The following is a 21806-nucleotide window of genomic DNA, read 5'->3' as shown; positions in this document are numbered from 1 at the left end:
CATGGGCCTATGGATCCAAAGCGTATATGAAGATACCCAAAAATTGGGGTGGAATATGTTCTAGATTGATAAAACATGTTCGTGCATTAGTGATCCCCCAAAGTGATCTCTACATCGCTGACTTTCTGAAAATGGAGGCACATCAAAGAAAAAGAGGTTGCTCAGCCGGCAGAAGCGACCTATTTTTGGCAAAATGCATAATTTATGATATCCCAGAAGAGCACAAATTTGCCAGTGATATTTACAGCCATATTCATGCCAGGAATTCAAGTGCCAGTGAATGCCAAGTGGTTACAAATCACAAGGTGGGAGCTGTTACAAACAATTAACATGACAATCAAATAATTTAAAGAAGAATTGAGGGCCATCACTCATGACCCTCCAGAACAGGTATGTCCTGAACTTAATTACAGAAATGGAAGGAGGCGTGTGCGTCCCGATCGGGCCTTCTTGCTGTATTTCAGACCTGCCCAATATTGGAGAAAATGGTACCCCGACAGAAGCTATAACTCGATCGACCCTGCACACAAATGGTGGCAGAAGTAGCTGAAACTGAAGATGAAGACTGGTTTTCATCCCTGTTCTCATGGGATCCAACCTGGCTGGCAAATGTCTTCAATTTGTTGGGAGCAATACTAGCGTTGGTAGGATTCTTCTGTCCTCTAAGAATAATCCTAGGACAATGTAAGAACACCGCAAAGAAAGCTATTGGGATGAAGATAATGATCAATGTGAATGTTGTGGCCGACGAGCACGTGCAGACTGAACGCACCACCTGTAAGAAAGCCCCTTGGCCCTGGAACAAAATGTTATTATCCCAAGGATCATAAGAACTATGTGAGATGTTGGGTGTTCAGTGAAGCGACTGGGGAGTGTTGCCATACAACCTGGAGTGTGGATGAACATATAAAAAATGCAGGTGACCTGAGGGGGGTGACGAAGATATGGATTCCGAAGAAAACAGTGTGAAGAAAATTGAGGAGGTGTTAGGGACTCGACCAGAGTTGGGGGTAGGGGGGGGTAATGTAGAGGCAGATGTACACACCATCATACTGGAAGTACAGCAAGAGAACACTGTGCATAACACCCAGTATCGTCCCAATGCCACATCGAAGGTATGAAAGACGTTATGCTCTCAGACAACCATACCAAATTAATCCCTGAACTGATGCGGTAGACACGACCTTGCAGACACCAGTGGATATAGAAGAACCATAAAGTCGGACAGAAGAGAAGTGACATCATGAAGAGAGAAGATACGTGGACACACTAAATCTGATGTATGGATGAAGATTTAACTGAAGCAATGAAGTAAATATACATGCAAAGATGATATACACGTATAAGATACTTGGCAAGCGATGCAGTAGATGTATATACGCAGTAACGCAAGGTAGATAAGACTATGTTGAAGCTTGCTAATGTAGGAAATGTAACGCAAGTAAAGCAGCCATGTTGGGAAAATGGATGTCGGCATCATATAATAGTAGCAAGAAATCTCGGAGAGAGAACAAGGCTGCAGAGCGGACAGGCGCTGGAATACCACTTTGCACAAGAACCAAAGGGTATTTGCTTGGCTCAGGATCAAGGATGCCACAGCAAGAAGCAACTGCGAGGCGCGAAAAGGAGTCGAATAGGAGAAGCCATGTACGCAAGACATTTCACTCAGAACAATTGAGTGTCAAGTATTGAACAATCAAAGATGCAGAAAGTACATGCAGGATGGAGCAACAAAGTTTCCAGAGGCCAAGAGGCATAATGGCACTCAATACAATTGAATCAAGTAGCATTAAATTGAGGGACAGAATGTATATAAAATCATGGTCTCCTCACACGTGGTGCAAGACCAGACAACAAGACCTATTCATAAAGCTCCAGACGAAGATAGCAATGTGCCTTCACTTCTTTTTAAAGTTCAGAGGAAGGGAACAGCCAGCAAGGTCCACTACAAATAAGCCTTGGCTTAGCGCCCAACTGGTGAGAGATGGTTGGGTAATTAGCCAAGAATGGCAGTTGTCTGACATTGTTAGTTTGCACCTGGGTTTTGTTGCTTACGTGCTGCTAACAAGCCGAATGTCCAAGGTTGATGAGATTGCCAACCATGAGGGTCTAAGTAATGGTGGACCATACGTTGTTGCAGAAGCCTATCTGCTGCTGTTATCTGTATTTTACATAGTTAGGTTGTTCAAGGCGTGCCTACCAGATGAGGGGCATCAACGATGTTAATGTTAAAGGATACTTGTACCGCGCACTATCACTACCAGAGTGATCCCCTAGCGCTCTATGATATTAACACTTATAAACTATATTCCTGTCCCTTAACCAATCCCTCCAACTAGTAGGTTTTACTGTTTGCCACGTAGAATGACATCATAGCTGATGTATAACGAGGTATAAAACTTCTGTGGAACTGAAATTTAGTGAGTGACAGAACTAAAATCTGTTTGCCAGGTTTCCCTACTTTATTACACTGATAATAAAGTAGTATTTTGCCATTTTCTTTGTGTCTGTCTGGTTATTTGGACTGGAGATCATTTATTTGCTAATCCCATTCGGCACTTGGAACACTCCAGGTGCTATTGCTCACTTTAATGCTAGAATCCTTAATACCAAGTCAGACACCAGAGGGAGAACCCTCATCCTTGGGGAACACAAAACACCTGCCACTACCCCACCCTCCCTGACCAAGGATGAAGCCTGGAGCACTAATATGCAAACGGCCATACTCAATAAAATTGACCCTCAACAAAAAAATCCTCACCCACCAAGCCAGATGGATGAGATGAGGAAGCCAGCACTCCTCCTCCTGATCTGTCAGCGGCATGTGACCTTTACAATCACAAAATACTATGACACCACCTTAACACCTCTACCACCTTTGCCCCTGACGGCAATAGCTCCCCTAGAGGGGAGAGCTATGAGAGAATGCCAGCACCCTGCCTACTCCCATCACTTGTGTGGTTCTACAAGGGTCCTGCATTTCACTCACGCTTTACATCTTCACTAGACCCCTATTTGACATCCTAAGTTTCATCTGCATAGTATACACCAACTTGGCCAATGACGCGCCCATTCTCCTCCCACTCACTGGCAACTACATGGAAGACATCAATACCCTGAATGCCATGTAATCAACCAGTCAGACCTGGAGGGTAGCAAACTGCTTCTGCCTAAATGGGGAGAAAGAGATCCTGCTAGTAGGACCTCCTGCAGTTCTACACAAACTCAACAACCAATATGCATCCTTCAAAATTGACAACATTGTGATCCACGCATTACCCTGGCTAAAGACACTAGGTGTCTACTTTGACGCCACACTCTCTGTCCCGCTGAGTGAATGTGATCGCGTCCTCTGCGGCATACACAGTCCAACTCCTAAATGCCTCTAGACCCTTCTTAACCACTGACCGCTGCCTTACCATCGCTCAAGCAGACCTCGGGACAAGGCTGGACTACTGCAAAGGCCTCTTCATGCACCTCATCCAAAAACCTACAAAAAATGCAAGTTGCACAAAATTATGCTCTCTGTGCACCATCCACATCCCTAAACGGGAAAACATTTCAGCAGCCAGGCAAGCAGTTAATTGGCTGCCAGTCCGCAAACTGATCATCTTCCAAACAATGTCCATTACTCACTAGTGCCTTTTCAACTCTGCTACCCCCCTACCTTTCACAAAAAAATCGCCAGAACCCACTCATCCAGGACAGCCAGAACCCCATATACACACTGCATCCTCAGCCTAAAGTCAGACGCTCCAAAGCCAAAGGTCTGAGCATCCTGTAAATCACAGCTAAACAGTCATACTCCCTGCTTCCTACTCTGAGCGGAACCATCCTACTGGGTATTCCGCAAATCCCTCATAACATGGTTATTTGCCAAGCATGGGACACCTTTTTGTGTATTTACTTCCTTACCAACTGTTGTGATGGTGGGTTCTTGCTACTGCATGTAACTGGCCTTTTAACAGTGCCTCGATTGCCTCTGAGGTGTTTGTGCGCTTTATAAATAAAACAATTGCTTGGTTGGCCTTATGAAATCGGGCCATCCACATCACACATATTTAGACAATTGGCTGATGAGCAGCTAGTACCCAACCAGTGGGGCAGTCCCTGTAAACATTTTGGGAACTTTCCCCAATCTCTCCTTTTTGATAAACCAAATGGTCTAACTTCACTGTTTGATAATTATTGCCTTCCAGTGGGACACTGCAGTGGCTCAGTTCTATCTGACTACAGACTGGATGAGACAAATCCGAGAGGCAAACAACCTAGGAGTTGCAGGCGCTTTTGGGACTTAGTATCATGCGGCCTGGCTTTTCTTTATACTCGTCCCTGTCAGCAATGCGTGTAGCTGCACCTGCCAAACTTGTGGAAAAGCTCTGTCAGTAATCCGTCCTATCCTACTCAAGCTGATGTGGGACATGCTTTGGTGTAGTCAAGGTCCAACCTCCTGGTGGGTGGAGAGATCCACTTTTGAAATCTGACATCATATTGCACAATCCTAGCAGATTCCTCCCGTTTAGGGTGAGCCACAACAATGGATGCCCTATATTTACAAAGTCTTTCGTCTACTATGGAGAGATGGGGGGGGGGGGCACTTAAGTGTTCGAGCTGATGCCAATCTTCTGTATCCTGAAAGCTTTTCTCATTAACATTAATGCAGATGCAGATTTTCTTAATTCGTTGTCCACCTCTAATTACCTGTATGAACTTCACACGTTTATTCTGCCCTCTTTCAAAATGTGGGTTCTCCCCAAGTGAACCATTTTCAAATCCTAAACTCCTTTCACTTCATTGCATGGTCAAGGCCTGATGCTCTGAGGGTTGCTTGGCCCTGTGTATCTTCTGTCCCCTGCTTTTGATTTACAGGTCACTCCTATTTGTACAACAGCTTTGTGCTCATCGATCTTTAGTGTCGGGTGGTAGCCAGACATTTTCTTATTTTCAGCCCACATAAGTCCTTTATGTTCAGCCCTTTCATCTCCTCTGGGCCCTCAAACTAAACATCTCCCCCCCCCCACCAAATCCTGCAACCCCTCTCCGTTTAGCTGCCCTGGATATGATATGGCATTTATAACATACACAAGTGTTTCAAGGTGCGACTAGCCAAGGAGGTGGGGGGAGGGGCAGAGGGAAGACTAAAACTATCTTTCAAGGCCGGTTCCCAGTTACATTAAGTTTGCGCAAGTACAGGGAGCGGGGAAAGGGAAAGTGTGGGGGTTTGGGGGGGGAGTGGGGGTGTAGGGGGTAGGGGGCAGTGCAATACATAGGATCAACAGTAAAGAATAAATTAAATAGGTAAAAGTGCAGCCAGCTTGTGGCAAGTGCAGACATCAAGTGTCGGGAGCTGGGGGGACTGTAGGGATACAGAAACAGCCCCCAAGTGCAGGGGTTGTCTGGGAGGCAGTGCAGGTATACAGCTGGTGGGGGAGGGGCCCCGAGCCTGAGATCAGAGGGTAGACAGGTGACAGTGCAGTTTCAGGAGTTCGGCAGGAGAGAGGAGGAGAAAGCAGAAGCAAAGAGGAAGGTCTTGAGGTGCTTACGGAACTGGAGTTTTAGGGAGGCAAGGATGCTCTTCCAGCTGAGGCCCCAGCCGAGGGGAGATCGACCACCAACTTGTTACTTGGAGAAGTGACTGACCCTGAGGGAGTTGGAGGTGGATGAGTGAAGAGCTTGACCAGGAAGATATTTAGAGAGAGTTGAAGTTATTGAGGCCCCATGCCCCAGAAGGCCTTGTGGACAATGCAGAGGGTTTTGAACTTTATTCCTGCAGCCACTGGGGACCAGTGCAGAGATTTCAGTCCTAGAGTGATGCTATCCCTGGGCTTGAGGCCAAGGACAAGTCTTGCAGTCCTGTTCTGGTCTTGCAGAGGGCGGAGAGTAGAAGCAGGCAGATTTAGAAAGAAGCTGTTGCAATAGACAAGCCTAGAGATAACCAGAGCTCTGGAGACAGTGAACTTCTGGGGGAAGGAGAGGAAAGGAAGAATACCTCCTAAGGAGGTGCAACTGGTAGAGTGACTTATTAGAGATGTCAGAGATGTGAGGGGAGAAGGAGAGAGTGAAGTCGAAGATGATCCTGAGGTTTTTAGCCTCACAGGTGGGAGAAGGAAGAGGTCCACTGGAGAGTGGACCTATTGTTGCAGGAGGGGGGGTCAGGTTATTCATCCCTCCCCACAGTCCTGGCTTGGTTGTTTGATAACAGAGCAGCTCACTCTAAACTGCATGAGGCGCTTAGCTGACAAAGTAGAGACCCTTAAAGCAGCAGGGAATGATTCCACGTGTGCCTGATGTAAAAGCAATTGGACCAGGTTTTGCCCTTGTTTGCAGAGGAAGATTAACTATTTGACCTGCAAACTGGACATTGTGCTCTCCTTGATCTCCGAACTGTAGAGTACTTGCTTGGAGATAGACTTGCCGGACTGTCAGCGCTGGCTGCCTACAGAAACCTGTTTGTTTTTTTCAAATCCTGTTGTAAAAAGTCAGAGGGGTTGTCTCATTTGTTACTTCCGCCCATGGGACTGTAGCCTTTCTTGGACCTGATGGTTTTTCTGTCTACCTTCTCTCCTAAGCCCTCTGGCCACAGCAGATCAAAAGCAGGTGTCTTGGAAAACAGCCTTGCTGAATGTGGTCCAAGCATCCCACTTGATGAGTGAATTTCAAACCCTGCCACCCTTTGAGCCCTTCACGGTTTTGACAAAGAATACTTGCACGCCTGTGCCTCCAAAATCCCTTCCTAAGTCTACATTGGAGGCAAACACTCTCTGATTTGGAAATCGAGAGGGTGTTAAAAATGTACCTTTAGCGGAGGAAGTGATCTGTTAATCAGACACTCTTTTTGACCAACAAATGAAGCCCTCTTGCAGGATAAGCAGACTTTTAAAGCCAGCACTGCCCGCTGCATAGTGTCTTGCATTTTCTATAGCTATTGCTTGCAAAGATCACCTCCTCTTGTGGAGCGTCCCACCATTCAGTCTGGAGCAAATCAACACTATTGGACTTTCAGAGGCCCATTCCTTGGATATTCTTGCTAAAGCTGCTACTTGTGCTCTGCTAGTGATACTTTGTAAAAAGTGCAGCAGTTTTAAATGACCTTTTTGGCTAGACTAGACTGGTTCAACCAAACTGTTTTTTTTTTGCTTGGGAATCTCACAATTATGGAGAAAAGGGAATAACAAATTGGTCCCCATAATAACTACTGTACTCCTAGTACATTGATCCAATTCCTTGTGCTCACACACCTCCCCTGGCAATACATAAGATGTCGCGGATGAAAAAAGTACTTGGAAGGTAAATCCCAGAGGCATTCCTAGAAGGCCACAGCCTTAGTCTGAGCCATGCACACACAGCTTCAATGTAAAATCCATGCTGTTTTTTGGTCACTCTCACAACTATGAAGGAAAGCTAGCTATGCATTTGGAGTATAGTAGTTGCTGGTGAGTCACTTGTTCCATTTTATTTTCTCTGCCGGTACATGCCAATTTCTATAATTCTCTTGCCTGGATGGGTTAAGAACCTCTGTTTCAAGATGACATTTGCTCATGTCCTACTTTTCCCCACAGTGCTTCATAAACCCTAGTAAAAAGCAAATTCAATGAAAACGTCTGCTTACTTTGAGATCTCTGTCAAAGCTAAAAGTTCTGGTGCCTGTCTAATGACCATATAGGGAAGGGGGGAATGTTTTTGTAAACTAATCAGGATGAAGCAGCCGCAATGCGTACCAATGATCATGTGTCATGCTATCTTTCAGCTATTACTGCAACGTCTGTGACTGTGTCGTGAAGGACTCCATCAACTTCTTGGACCACATCAATGGCAAAAAACGTAAGCTTAGTGCTTTTGGCTAATCTCATTCTTCAAAGGAAACTGAAGATGGCCCACTAGTGAAATACACACACCACAATTAGCAATGCTGTCTAGTAAGCCAGCTTTAAGACAATAAAGCACCTTTTTGTTTTTTCTTTGCATGGCAGATCAGAGGAATCTGGGGATGTCCATGAGAGTGGAAAGATCGACACTTGATCAGGTGAAGAAACGATTTGAGTCGAACAAGAAAAAAATGGAGGAGAAACAGAAAGATTATGACTTTGAGGAGAGGTTGAAGGAGCTTCGTGAGGAGGTGAGGATCCAGAGCATTATAAGTAGCCTGCGTGGTATCTCTAAAGCAAGGGGCACCCTATCTGTTGGTGGGCAATTGCACCAGAATTTGTAAAATCAGTAAAGTTAGTAGATATTTCTCCACATGCATTATTTTAAAGAATTTTCAAAATCTGCACAATTCTTGCTCTTACCCACTTGCAAATTAGAATTTGGCCTGATGCTTCCAGAAAAGCCCCACAAAAGTGCCAACTAGTGGTAAATAGGACTCCATATTAACCTCCTGAGTTGCCAAAAAATTGGAGGATGGGAGAAATGTGTTGAAAATGAGAAACATGGTTGTGCGTGCAGTTACTTCTTGCATGACGTGTCGAGCCTTCATACGGTCTCTGGTTAAACTCTGCATTTTAGGATTTTCCCATAGTGCAGGAAAGAGGTGGCGGCTGCCCAGTGGGTGTCCTTAACCCCAAGGCGAGATACGGCTGAAGAAGTAGCAGCAAAGGAACCAGCGCCAGGTAGACAAGGTGGCCACTCCGGCCCAACAACCTCCTGAGTGGGATAGAGATGCGGTCCCGGCTGTGGAGCCTTCTAGGTATGCGGACCGGCAGGATACGGAGGATAGACCGGAGCAGATCTACTCCAGTACCGACTCATCGTAGGCTCTGAACATGAAACTGTTAGCTAATTAATGTGTCTCCTGATTCTTACATCCTCTGCCTGTCTCCGAGGTAGCTTGGTTATGTTCAATGTGAGCCAGCATCCATTTTCCCAATATGGCCGTCCTTGCCAAGTTATATATTCTTCTATAGCCAGCTTCTATAAATTTTCTTTCTACCTTGCGTTACTGCGTATTTACAGTTATTGGTCACTAAGCTACTTTTATTTTCTTTAGATCCATGATTACTTTAGCTTTAGGTACATGTTACTTTTAGTGCTTCAGTTACATCATTACTTAGTATTTTTCATATTGTTTCATCAGAGGTTCATATATCCCCTACATGACATAATTTTGTCCTTTTCAGATTTCATTTTAACGTAAATCCATGATGTCCACCAGTGCATTCTAACATCTTGGCAGGCGACATCCTTCCAGGTATCGTTCTTCTATACAACATCCTTCCACACTAGTGCCAGGGTACATTCTATATGGCTGTCTGAGTGCATAAAGTCTCTCATACACTCGATGTGGTATAGGAATGATGTAGGGGTCCCATCTATGGTTTTTCTCAGACTGTTCCAATATAACGGTGGTGATTGGGTGGGAACTGGCAGGATAGCGTCTACCTGCTCCTCTACACCCCCCCCCCGATCGAATTCTAGACCAAATTTTCTGCTTTCATGGTCTTTATCTCCTTTTTCATTTATCAGCATCTTCATCCTGTTTCTATTTTGGGATCCAAATCCTTGTCACCCCACTTAGGTGGCCTGAATTATCTGTATTCATCCATAGTCCAGGTCATTCGGCAGCACTCTCCAGATGGTGAACAGAATATCCAACGTCCCATTTATCTTTTCTGATCCTTAGTGCAATGGAACTTGGTTCCTGTAGGTGCAATGGTACTTTTCTTTATTTTCTCACGGGCACCGTCTTCATTTTGCTTCTGCTCACACATTCCAGCGTCGTCATCTTCAACCCAATAGCCTTCTTGGCGGTCTTCTTGCATTGTCCCACAATGATCCTTATGAAACAGAATTCTAGCAGTACAAAAACACTAGCATTGCTCTAAGTACTTTAAAAGCATTCGCCAGGCAAGTTGGAATCCACGACAAAGATGTAAACCAATTGTTTCATCAACTTCATCCTCTGTTTTCATATGCAGGGTCGTCAACATAGTTATTGCCTCTGTCAGGGCTCCATTCTCTCCATCATGAGAAGGTGTAAATGTAGAGCAAGAAGGCCCGAACTCGGCGCGCACGCCTCCCTCCATTGCTGTAATCCTATCTAGAAGATACCTGTTATGAACTGGCATCAGCCTGATCGCTCTCAATTCTTCTACAATTGCATTGAATCCTTTTGTTTCATTAATCGTCTGCAGTAGTGCCCATCATGTAATCTGCAGCCACTTGGCATTTATTGCAGTTTGAAGTCCTGGCAAGAATATAGCTGTCATTATCATTGCTGTCTTGCTAGATGTTCAACATTTTGGTATACCGGTGAACCTTCAACGTGCTTTTAAACGGGCAAACAAATCCCTGTAGATGTTGGGTCAACGCTGTGCGACTGCAGTACATAGAAACAGGACATTAAAGGAAGTGGGTTTCCTGTTTGTATTCTTACCACAAGGACATATACTAACAATAGTTCCTTGTTGCATTTTTATCGTAGTGTGAGAATATGGTCAGCAAGTCCCCTTACCCTAGATAGGCGACACACCACTGGCATCTAGGGATAGATTCTAGTTGGTGGGAACAGTTGGTTTGGTTGGAGGGTCATATAGAATTTGCTCCGAAAATCATAAGATATTAGTTGACCATAGCCGTACACATTTTGTGTGACTACGTATTTGGGATTGTGTATAGGGTGTGTAAAACCCACCCAGAGTCCTCCATTGTGTTTATTACTTGTTCTATTGATGCGTGAAAGACACCTGCAAACATTAAATCGTGCATCTCGTCACCTAATGCCTTTGATACAATATGGGCATCAGTTCTTACCCTAGTTGGAGGAGTCCATTAAGTTCTCATACAGCGTCTAATCACCAACTCATGAGGCGTTGGATGGTGATCTGAATCGGGCTGATTTCTAAGGGAATATGAAGCCAGGGGCAGGCAATGTAGCCATCCCTCGCTCCTTTAATAATCCATTTAACCTCTTGTAGATCCCATTTGCCTGTGGTTGGTAAGCAGAGGAGAAATTGTTTTATACCAACAGAAGTACCATCTGTTCAAATAACTAATTTTATATAATGCGGGCCATTGTCAGACCGCAAAACCTTGTGCCCCCAACCTGTGGAACACATTGCGTACAAGGAACTTGACAACGCACAGGGCACCAGGGTTTGTGCGTATAGACTTTCCCCTATCCATGTAAAGATAGGACATACCACGACCAGCATATATCTTTAGCCATTGCATATTTGTAGCATATATACCTAATCTATTTGCAGATGCTGAAATGGGCCATTGGGTCTAGGGATTGCTCCTCTCACTGTTCGCAAAGTGTGCCCTGCAGTGAATTTCTGGCAAACTATGTAATTCACAATGAACTGTGCCATGTGTTCCAGAAGATTGGGTGAGAGCCACTCTTCTGCAATTGTTGCTGCTAGACTCTCTCAAGTCATGTGCGGAGTAGTGATGCTGCTCCAGCACTACTCTCAATAATGCTAGAGACCTAACTGGCTTTCCAGTGCTGTTCTGCCTCCAAATTGCCTCAGTAAGGGGATAAGGAACACCCACGCTTTCTCCACAAATGCTGTTCCTTGTGGAACTCCACCTTGTATTTCAATTAACGGAATAAACTGCATGTTAAGGCCCTTCTTTGCTAACATGCATCATCCTGTCATTTGTTTTAACATCTTCTTTCTCGAACCTAGATGTGGGTGTTGTAAGGGAGGCATGGTATCACAAGTAGACAGACGTAAGATTGGCAAGTTCAACAACTTTATTGTAACTTGAAAGCGGGGTTTGAAAAACTCCTAGCTTGACCTATGACTAAAGATTTGAGTACTCGCACCCATCAAAGTAAAAAAACAGTCCTGGTCCTTTGTCAGACAAAACAAAAAAATGGTCTATTCTAAAAAAAATGCCTGCACTTATTCTACTAAAATAAATGTGTATAGGGAAAGATGTATATGTAAAGGAAAAAGCAGTGTTCAAAACAATGTCAAAGTAACAGAGCAAATCTCCCTTCCTCCCGGGGTAAGGTGGCACACTCGGGTCTTAGAACGCACTCTTGTCTTTAGACACAAGGATGCAGCTCAGGATGCGGACCAGGGCCTTCCATGGAAAAGTCTCTTGTTCGCACAAAGTTTCTTATTCGCAGGATCCCTTGGGTTCATTCAACAAAACAAAAGTTCCTTTCCTCCAGGATTCATAGTTTACAAACTTCAGGCTTTACACTTCACACTTCTCACAGTTCGCTACAGGTCTCCTTCTGTTGGGCTCCAACCTTCCGAATCGCAATTGCTCAGTTTGCTTTTCTCATTGAAGACTTACAAATGTGCCAGGGGGTTTTACGAATACCTCAGCATGACCACTTTGATTACAGTTCACTTTTCTAATTCATCGTTCCACTGATGTCAGATAAATTTGTCATTCATGGGTTTCTCGGCTTTTTCACTTTTCTGTTTGCACCACTATGCACATTTAAACAGACCTTTGATTGGACAATTTCGCTATGCTGGATCACTGTTATCTCGTATCAAGTCTCACTTGTTCGATTCACAGTTCAGCAATACTTGGCGGATTAATCACATTTTACTTTCACTCGCGTCTTCTCAGTATACGCGTAACCTTCATTCTCATGGTACACTGTTGCCACTTGTAAATGTTCTCTTCAACACAGACCAGCCTTTCGGCTGTGTTGGTTTCTGTGCTCGTGTCTTTGATCTAGGAGCCAAGGTTGATACCACAGCTGCTGCTTCACCTCCCCAACTTGGTTACCCACCTGCGAGGGCGGCTGGTAGCTGTAGCACATAATGCCAGATTCACGGTTCTCTTCCGTCGGGGTCACATGTGCAGCCTTAAAGATTCTTTGGAGGTAACAATGTTCGCTGGGACGCCCAAGGTCTTGCCACTCCCTGATTCTGCTTCTCGGCCTGCCGTCTTGCTCCATATGCTTTGCTGCTGCCCCGGAAGAATGGCTCCTTCTCGTGCCTTGCTCAGTGTGTCCCAGTGCTCCACCTTTTATCTGTGTGAGGAAAGTCAATAGGTATCGGGTGTATGCAATTGCCTGACTCTGCCTGACCGTACTAATAGGAAATGTCTGGTGTAATGTTTGAGTGTTAGTCTTTCTTAGCTCAGACCTTCTCTTCCTCGGCTCGGTGTTTGTGCAGGAAGGGGGCGATGGGGTTGGAAAATCGGAATACCCTAAAAAATAGGATGGGGGTTAAGGTGTTGGAAAGTGAGGGATACCGCGTCTCACTGTTGGGTATCTTACCCCCCACTCCCAGAGGACCCCCTGACCCAGGTGATCCTCCCCCACTGGTCCACCCCCAGGGTCTGCATCCAAAAGCATTGGCCGTGCCCTGGCCACCCGAGCAAGAGATCCCTGGGGACTAGACGGTAAAACACCCTCTGGTATCTCTCAGTGGATAATGGGCTGCTTTTTTGGCCTCTACGCCTGTAGCTTAGTTTCCGTGGGAAATTAAATCTGCCAGTTTAGAATGCTCTAGGCATTTTACGACTGCCGGGGTCAATGGGAGACTCAATGCTTCTGTAAGCCTATCCAGTAGGGCCGCATGTTGCACTGTAGTGCTGTCTGCGTGGAGGAAGCCCCTCCTTTTCCAGCATGACAAACCTGCATGTACAGTAGACTTTACATGTCTGGTTAACATTATACTGCAGACCATTCAAAGGTAAGTTGGAGTGGCAGGAGCTTTCTGGAGTAGAGTAATTGCTCTACCCCCACTCATGCCAGCACTTAGTTTTGTCGGTGTCTGGTGGCTTCATTGGCTTCCCCTGCTGACATCTGCAGACACTCTGGAGCCGCCATTGTAGGAGCCGCCCTTGGCGCAGGGGCTACCGGGCAGAGGGCTGCCCTGGGAGGGTTCATGATATGGGGGGAAATTACCAATGGGGCTGGGGGGAGGGTCGGGAGGTCAGGAATGGGACATGGGGAAAGGTGCATGTAGCGCTGAGCGCGCTGGATCGCCATTTTTTAAACACTTTTACAGTGTTTCTGGCTGTTTGGGGGGCATCTCGGCAAGACTCAGGGTCACAAATCACCTTAGCCTGCTGCTTTCCTTGGGCACCTCGCTCCACTACAATCGGCAGCCCCTGTGGCTAAGGGCCCCAAGGCTAAGGGCGGCTCCTACAATGGCGACTCCAGAGAGTGTCTGCAAGGGAAGCCAATGAAGCCACCACACACCGACAAAACTAAGTGCTGGCATGAATGGGGGGTAGAGCAATTACTCTACTCCAGAAAGCTCCTACCACTCTAACTTACCTTTGAATGGTCTGCAGTATAATGTTAACCAGTACCATACCCTGAGAGAACCACAAAGTTTAGTCTGCGCCGAATCTAGACAGAAATGACTGTTGGCATATGCCACACTTAGATGGAATTCTCAAGTTTAGTCTGCGCCAAATCTAGACAGGAATGTGATTGTTGGCATATGCCACACCTAGATGGAATTTCAGAAATGTGATTGTTAGCATATGCCACACTTAGATGGCATTTCAGAAATGTGATTGTTGGCATATGCCACACCTAGATGGAATTTCAGAAATGTGATTGTTAGCATATGCCACACTTAGATGGAATTTCAGAAATGTGATTGTTGGCATATGCCACACTTAGATGGAATTTTTCAAGTTTAGTCTGTGCCGAATCTAGACAAAAATATGACTGTTAGCATATGCCACACTTAGATGGAATTTCCGAAATGTGAATGTTAGCATATGCCACTGTTAAGCGGCTTCACTTCAACACTACAGCTAAGTCAATGCCTAGCCTGGGATGCTGAGGGAAACCCTTATTGATATATTTTTAGGTCCAGTTCATGTACTCTGGATGACAACCCTTATATGACACCCCTCTCTTAGAATCCCCCTGACCCCACTGAGCCAAGAAGTAGGTTTGTTTTGCAAATTAAAAGGTTTATTTGAAAAATTAAACAATATATATATATCACACTTTTATAATACATGAATATCTGATAGTACACTGAGACATATGATGTGGATCCACAATGGGTAATGTTACAGTGGTACACTTGATTACTTAGGAGTAGAATAGAGGATGAGGTAGCTGAAAATGCTTTATGGTTTCAAGGAAATGCAAGGTGGAATAAAATGCAGTACAGCAAATAAACTTGATATGATTTCAACCAACAACAATGTAATCACTTTTTCTCTGGCAATTCACCCCCCCCATGCAATGTAAGAAATGGAAGGAGATGGAAAGAGGAGCACACAGTTCTCAGGAATGCAATCAAATACAATACGAAATTCAGTTCCCCCCAAGCAAGCTTAGAGGAAACAGGTAGAAGTTTGAAACACGGGCCCAAAATGCTTTTAAATGTGATGGCAACGGATGGGAAAATGTGCTAACTGATTTTAATTCCCTCTAGAGATTCAGGGTGAGTGAGAGATGCTTGTTGGTATTAGTTCAGGCTCACTTTAGCAATGCTCTATGCGTTTTTACTAGGTTGCAAACGGATTTTAACAAAGGAAGGAATGGAGCTGCTATTTTGACAAGTGGAGAAATTGAGCCCAAATCGCGGTAAATTTTGCGAGTGCGTAAATCGCGATTGCGGAAAAAGTATAGGGAGTAGGAAGTCAGTTCTAAGTTCGTTGGAAAGCCTAGAATCACATCTTTCGGAGATGCAGATGATTTAATAAAGGTAGATTTTCGGATTTAAAGTAAAACTCAAAATGACAGGTGACAGCTTGCAGCTGCAGAATTGACAGGTGACAGTTGTGCAGCTTTACAAATGACAGATGACACATTTCTAGGAGGCTGTTCTAATTAGGTTAAAATAGTTTGGATTAGATTATTTTAACTAAGAGATTGGGTTCTGCACAGTTCTGGTGGATACTCATTCCTAATTTTGAAATGAATGGGCCTCGTCACGGATCTGGTCAACACGTCCAGCGGCAGTTCTCTCTGCTCGGCGGACTAATCAGGCACCGGTTCTGCTCACAGCGATCCGGATCTCTGGTTCTGCTCACAGCGGTCTGGGTCTGGTCTGCGTTTCCGGCACACGTTCTTGGCAAAGAATTCAAACAGCTGGCCCGGCTGTTGAATAGTTTAGTTAGGTTTGCTGGATTCTGAAGGCCTGCTGAGAATACTTTTGCTTGCAGTGGGCCTTCTAGGTTCAAAGTTCTGTAGTCTCTGTTTAGCTTGGAAGTCCAAGTGTTGGATCTCTGGATGTGAAGTCGTCGGTCAGCACGCTCCGCAGCAAATGGAATTGAATGTCTCTACCTGTCCCAGCAGTCTCTTTTTATGTGTTTTGAAAATTGGTGTGTGCCTGGGCCTAGCTAAGCCTGCCCCTCTCTACTTGTCATTGGCCCAATTCTCCCCTCTCCCGTGATTGGGGGAAGGAAATGGATTGTCATCATGATGAGGTCTGTTTATGGGTCAGAGGATCCTCCCCTGGTCAATTTGCCCACAAATCTATATTTGATTGAAATACATATTTCCCAGATACACAATTTGTTGAAATTACATGTACACATTATATATTCCTTATGGTCCATGCTTGTCCGCCTCTGATCTTCCTGGGGGCTTGCATTAAAAAATGACAACATTTTGCGCTTTTTGACTGGTTTACCAATATCGGACATTTACCAAAAATTACACACATGTGTGCAAGGAGTATGGACATTAATTGATGAAGTGTCAGATTTTTAACATGCAGACATTTGGAGTAAGACCCTATTTTCCACTAGCAACCCCCCAGAATACACCACAGGGTCCTAACACCTCTTAAAACGTGCACAGAAAAATCACAAGAATAATATTACTTATATAATTCTGACAAATCCGTACTATGAATTATCCATCTTTTTACATTTATGCTCTGGCCCAGATGGGTGTGGTTTAGGTTCCAAAGCACATGGGGGAAGCTTCTGTCTGCCCCCGCCTCCAGCTCGGGTGGCTCCCAGAGGCACCTCTCCTCCCACTTCTCCCAAGAGGAAGCCATTTTACGCCCCCCCCAATATAACATTTGCCTGAGTCCAGGACAAGGCTTTGTTCAATCTCCTGCAGGTGCCCCTCCCCTAATCTAATCAGAGAGGTGTCCACTCCTTTTGGTGGGGAAGCAGGATGCAGCTAGGCTTGGGAAGAGTGGCTGAGCAGGTTTCTCCTGTCGGGGGTAGTTGTCAGGCAGAATTCAGCTAAATGTCACTTTAGTTCCCAGTTTAAATCAAACTTACAATTTTTACGTATACATTAAATAATTACTTCCTTCAAGTCATTTCAGAATATAGTTTTACATTGTGTCCACCTTTTAGCAAGTCTTTCTTGGCCTGGTTTGGGTTCCACTGTTCAGTTTTACACAAAATTCTGGTGGTTTTAAAACACCGGCTTTCTGATAGTGGTGAGTACCGGTATTGCATCCATTTTTGGGATCTGTCTTGAATTACTGCATTTCAATAGAGTGGTCTTTTGCTTGATAGTATAGGACCCTTGCTTAACATTGTTTTGATGGCATCCTTACAGAAGAGTGGTGATGTGGAACCCCCCACAAGAAGGTTGTATCTTTTGAGTGGTCTTGTGCCAACTGCGCAGTTCTCCTGGATTCTGGCGTGAATGTGGGCGGCGATAGCTCATCCCCACATCCACCCAGTCTATTGATTTAGTTTGTTCTGGGATAGAATAATGGGCGGCGCCAGCTCATCCCCACATCTACCCAGTCTAAGGATTCAACATGGGTCAAAACCCTTGACACCACACTTAGATGGAATTCTCAAGTTTAGTCTGCGCCAAATCTAGACACAAATGTGATTGTTAGCATATGTGATTCTTAGCATGCACCACACTTAGAATTCTGAACCTAGCCTGTGTCGCATCTAGATAGAAATGTGACTGTTAGCATGTACTGCACCTAGATGGAATCCCACAATCGCAAGGACAGCAATGCCAATTAACCAACCAACTAACAATTCCATCCCTCTGCAGACACCTCTCAAACTATAGCCACACACAACCACAAGCCTTAAACGCAGCAATCCGTGCAAACTTCACAGCAATGCAACAACAAAACAAACCACACATAGACTTGCACAACAGCACGCGACGACCACGGACCATAAAACGCCCCCAAGCCCAGCCAACGGATCCACGGGGCTGAGGCTGCCAACAGCACATCACTGCTCTTGCACTTTTCCAGCTTATTCCCACTAACCCACCCCCTCTCCTCCCCTTTTTCAGAGCCGCCAGAGCGCCAAGGGACCACTTCGGTGGTGATAGTGCGCGGTACAAATGTCCTCTAACCTTAACGACGCCCGTAGCCTCAGTTCCGTTTTTTCCGCAAATGTGTTCGCTTTGGGGATCTTGGCGCACCTCAGTTCTTCTGAGTTATTCTATCGGTTATTCGAACTGGTTTGTCGTCTTCTACCCCGCGGCCAGGATTCAAGAAGTGTCAGGACTGCGGTCCCAAGATGTCACTTACGGACCCGCATGACGCCTACCTCTGGTGCCTCGGTGAGGACCATGCCACGGATGACTATGATTATTGCCAGTCGTTAGCATTGAAGGCCTTGCGGGAGCGGAAGAAGCTTTCTGTTGGTAGGGTTTCCAAACCCCGAATGTCGAAATCCGCTGGGCTTTCGATCGACGATTCCAGGGGGTCTCGGTCCCGGAGTGGTTCCTGCCATTCCTCTGCCTCTTCGAGGCACTCGCGGAAGCGCCGTCACCGGTCACCTGCCCATCGGCGGGTTGCTTGTCCCAACAAGCATTCTTCTCCTGCGGAATGGGATGAATTTAGTACGGAGATGATGGCGATTTTTCAATTGCAGGGCTCTGTTCCGTCCGCGCCTTCGAAAGAAGCCGTCAGGGAATGTGCTGGGGCCACCGCTCGCAAGCCTTCAGGCTCGGATGGTCGGCACGATCATCGGGAGCCTTCGATCGAGGTGGATCTCTCTAGCCATGCCCGCTCCAGGTCCTGGTCCTCGACCACCTCAACCACCTCGAGGCAGTCGGAGCCTGTGAGGTCTTCGAAGAAGACGTAGACGCCATCGGCGCCAAGGCCGTCTAAGGACACGCTCGGGGCACCGCCCTCGAGGCCTGTGTCAAAGCCATCAGCGCCACGCTCGACGCCGATTCTGTCGATGCCCTCGACTCCTTTCGAGGATGCTTTATCGGAGGTACCCCGGAGACCAGTGGAAACCCCGAAGAAGGCTCTAGCCAAGTCGAAAAATGTGTTTGTCCCTTTTTCTGTGCCCTCATCCAGGGATTTATTTCAGCCTCTTAGTTATATTTCTGAGGTGGATGAAGGGTCTGATGCAGGTTTGGTTCCTGACGAACTGTTATCTGCTCATAGGCAGATGGAAGACCTGCGTCATGCTTTGCACGACGCCACTGGTCTTGACACCTCTCCGGAGGTTGAGTTTGGTAGGCCTGAGCCTGGCACGCACGCACGCACGCAGAGTCTTTGTACCGGCAGCTAATGCCGAGGGTGACTGAGTACTTGGGGTGGTCTGCTCCACCAGTGGATTTTCTGCAGGATGACCTGACGGATATCTTGGACCAAGGTCCACCAACTGACCCGGTACTGCCATTCCATAGGGTGGCAGCGGCTTGGACTGCTCCCGAGAGTCTCCCGGCAGTGGGTAAGTCGTTGCCGAAAAAGTACCGCCCAGCCAGTGGCAACCCCAGCTACTTGTCCATGCACCCTACTCCGGAGAGTTTGGTGGAGCAGGCGGCTACAGCCCCAGCACAACAGGCGTCATACCTTACCATCCCTCCTGATAGGGACGACAAATGTTTTGATGGTTGGGCCAAGAAAGTCTTTTCTTCAGGGGGCATGGCTTTGAAAGCAGCCAACTCCATGTTTGCCTTAACACGTTTCACTCAGACTCTGTGGAATTGTTTCATTGGCGGCTGAACATATTACTGAAGGGGAGGAACGGGATGGCTTTCTTGCCCTTGTACAGGATGGCAAAGATGCCATGTGTGAATCTGTTCAGTCGGGTCTGGACATGGCAGACTGTGTCAGCCGGTCCATGGAGGCGAGCACCGTGATCCGCAACCGCGCAGATTTGCGTAGTTGCGAAAGTCGGGGTTTTCTCCGGATGTACAAGCCCGGCTTCTCAACATGCCCTTTGATGGTGACCATCTTTTTGGAAGCAAGGCTGACGAGAGCCTTGAGAGGTTGCAAACCTCCAAAGCTGCAGCGAAGTCGTGGAGCGCTGCAGTTCGCCACCCTCTGCCTTTTTGTCCTAGCGGACAGCAATGGAGGGGAGGTTCCTTTCGATACTACTCTACCTCTGTTAGATCGAGGGGAGCTGCAAGTCAAAGGGGCCCACGTAGGAGTACCAGCGGTGGAAAACAAGGTACTCGAGGTGCTAAGGCCGCTCGGGCAGTTGCCTCTTTGCCCTCAGGCACTGCTGCAGCCGCTTCAGCTCAGTCATGAGGCCATGTCCCATGGTTCGCCGGTTGGGGGAGGGCTGGCGCAGCATCATGTAGAATGGCGTGCTATTACTTCAGATGTGTGGGTTCTGGAGATCATAGCCTACGGCTACTGCCTTCCTTTCTGGCAGAGGCCTCGCAACAATCCACTAGGGAATCTCTCTTTGAAGAGTCCGGATCCGCTCCTTGCGCAGAAAATCAAATCCCTGCTGGAGAAAGGCGCCATAGAACTGGTGCCTGTAGCGGAGAGGAACAAGGGATGGTATTCGCCATATTTTTTGATTTCTAAAAAAGACTGGGGAATGAGACCATCATGGATTTGCGTGGTTTGAAAAAGCTACTCAGGAAGGACAAGTTCACGATGGTTACACTGTCTCAAGTCCTCCAGGCCCTTCAACTTCAGGACTGGTTGGTGTCCCTCAACCTCAAGGGTGCTTATTTTCATGTGCCGATTCATCCCAAGCACAAGAAGTACTTGAGGTTCGCGGTTGGCGACTCGCACTTTCAGTTTCGGGTCCTGCCGTTCGGCTTGACCTCCGCCCCGAGGGTCTTGACCAAGCTTATGGTGGTGGTGGCAGCATATCTCCGGAAAGGGGGATTCACATCTACCCCTACCTGGACGATTGGTTGATCAGGGCACGCTCTCCCGAGCAAGTCCTGGATCATCTGTCAGTCACCTGCCACTCCCTTCACAGGCTGGGCTTCTCCCTCAACTTAAAGAAGTCCCACTTGACGCCAACCCAGTGGCTCCAGTACATCGGAGCAGTGCTCGGCACATCCCTGGGGCAGTGTTTCCCTCCCCAGGGGAGGGCTCATCACATTCTACAGATGGTGCACGAGTTTCAACATGCCCAGAGTCTCCCGGCGTTCTAATTCTTGAGGTTGCTAGGCCTCATGGCATCCTGCATTTTCCTGGTGCCAGAGGCCAGGCTGCGGATGAGAGCTCTGCAGTGGGCTCTCAAGATGCAGTGGTCGCAGTCTTCAGGCAGGATGTCGGATCCCGTTCAGGTGCCGCCCTCGGTCGCTCAGGATCTTCTATGGTGGGCCGTCGAAGGCAATCTGATGAAGGGGGCTCCATTTTGGCTATGATCGTGACGGACGCATCCCTCACGGGATGGGGAGCTCATGCCAACGAGTTGAGTCAGCGGTCGTTGGTCTCCGTCGGAGTCCAGACTCCATATCCATCTGTTAGAGCTGAGGGCCATCAGGCTAGCCCTGAAGGCTTTTCTGCCGTCTGTGTGGGGGAAGAATGCCCTGATTCTGACGGTCAATACAGTGGCCATGCACTACCTCAACAGAAAAAGGGAGGGGGAGGGTTGGGTCTCTCCCTCTGTGCAGAGAGGCGATGCAGCTCTGGTTCTGGGCCATCCAGCAGGAAATTTCGATCTCAGCAGTTCATCTGGCCGGAGACGAAAACGAGGCGGCGTAGGCTCTCACAAGTGGGAGCTGGCTCAGGAGATTCTCCTGGAGATCTTTG

The 21806-nt window shown here is 46.8% G+C and overlaps 1 protein-coding gene across 1 annotated transcript in view; it reads left to right on the top strand.

Moving 5' to 3' along the window:
- ZMAT2 (zinc finger matrin-type 2) overlaps positions 1 to 21806 on the top strand; it is a 204485-nt gene that overhangs the window by 119098 nt on the left and 63581 nt on the right. The window contains exons 4-5 of the mRNA XM_069654212.1: positions 7748 to 7821; positions 7971 to 8116. Coding sequence (XP_069510313.1) covers positions 7748 to 7821; positions 7971 to 8116 — 220 coding nt within the window. The remainder of the gene's footprint in view (positions 1 to 7747; positions 7822 to 7970; positions 8117 to 21806) is intronic.

Source organism: Ambystoma mexicanum, chromosome 3q (genome assembly GCF_040938575.1).
Source record: "Ambystoma mexicanum isolate Mex_15411 chromosome 3q, UKY_AmexF1_1, whole genome shotgun sequence".
Classification (NCBI taxonomy): Eukaryota; Metazoa; Chordata; class Amphibia; order Caudata; family Ambystomatidae; genus Ambystoma; species Ambystoma mexicanum.
The sequence above is the reverse complement of the archived record's forward strand: the minus strand, read 5'-3'. Positions and strand labels throughout refer to the sequence as shown.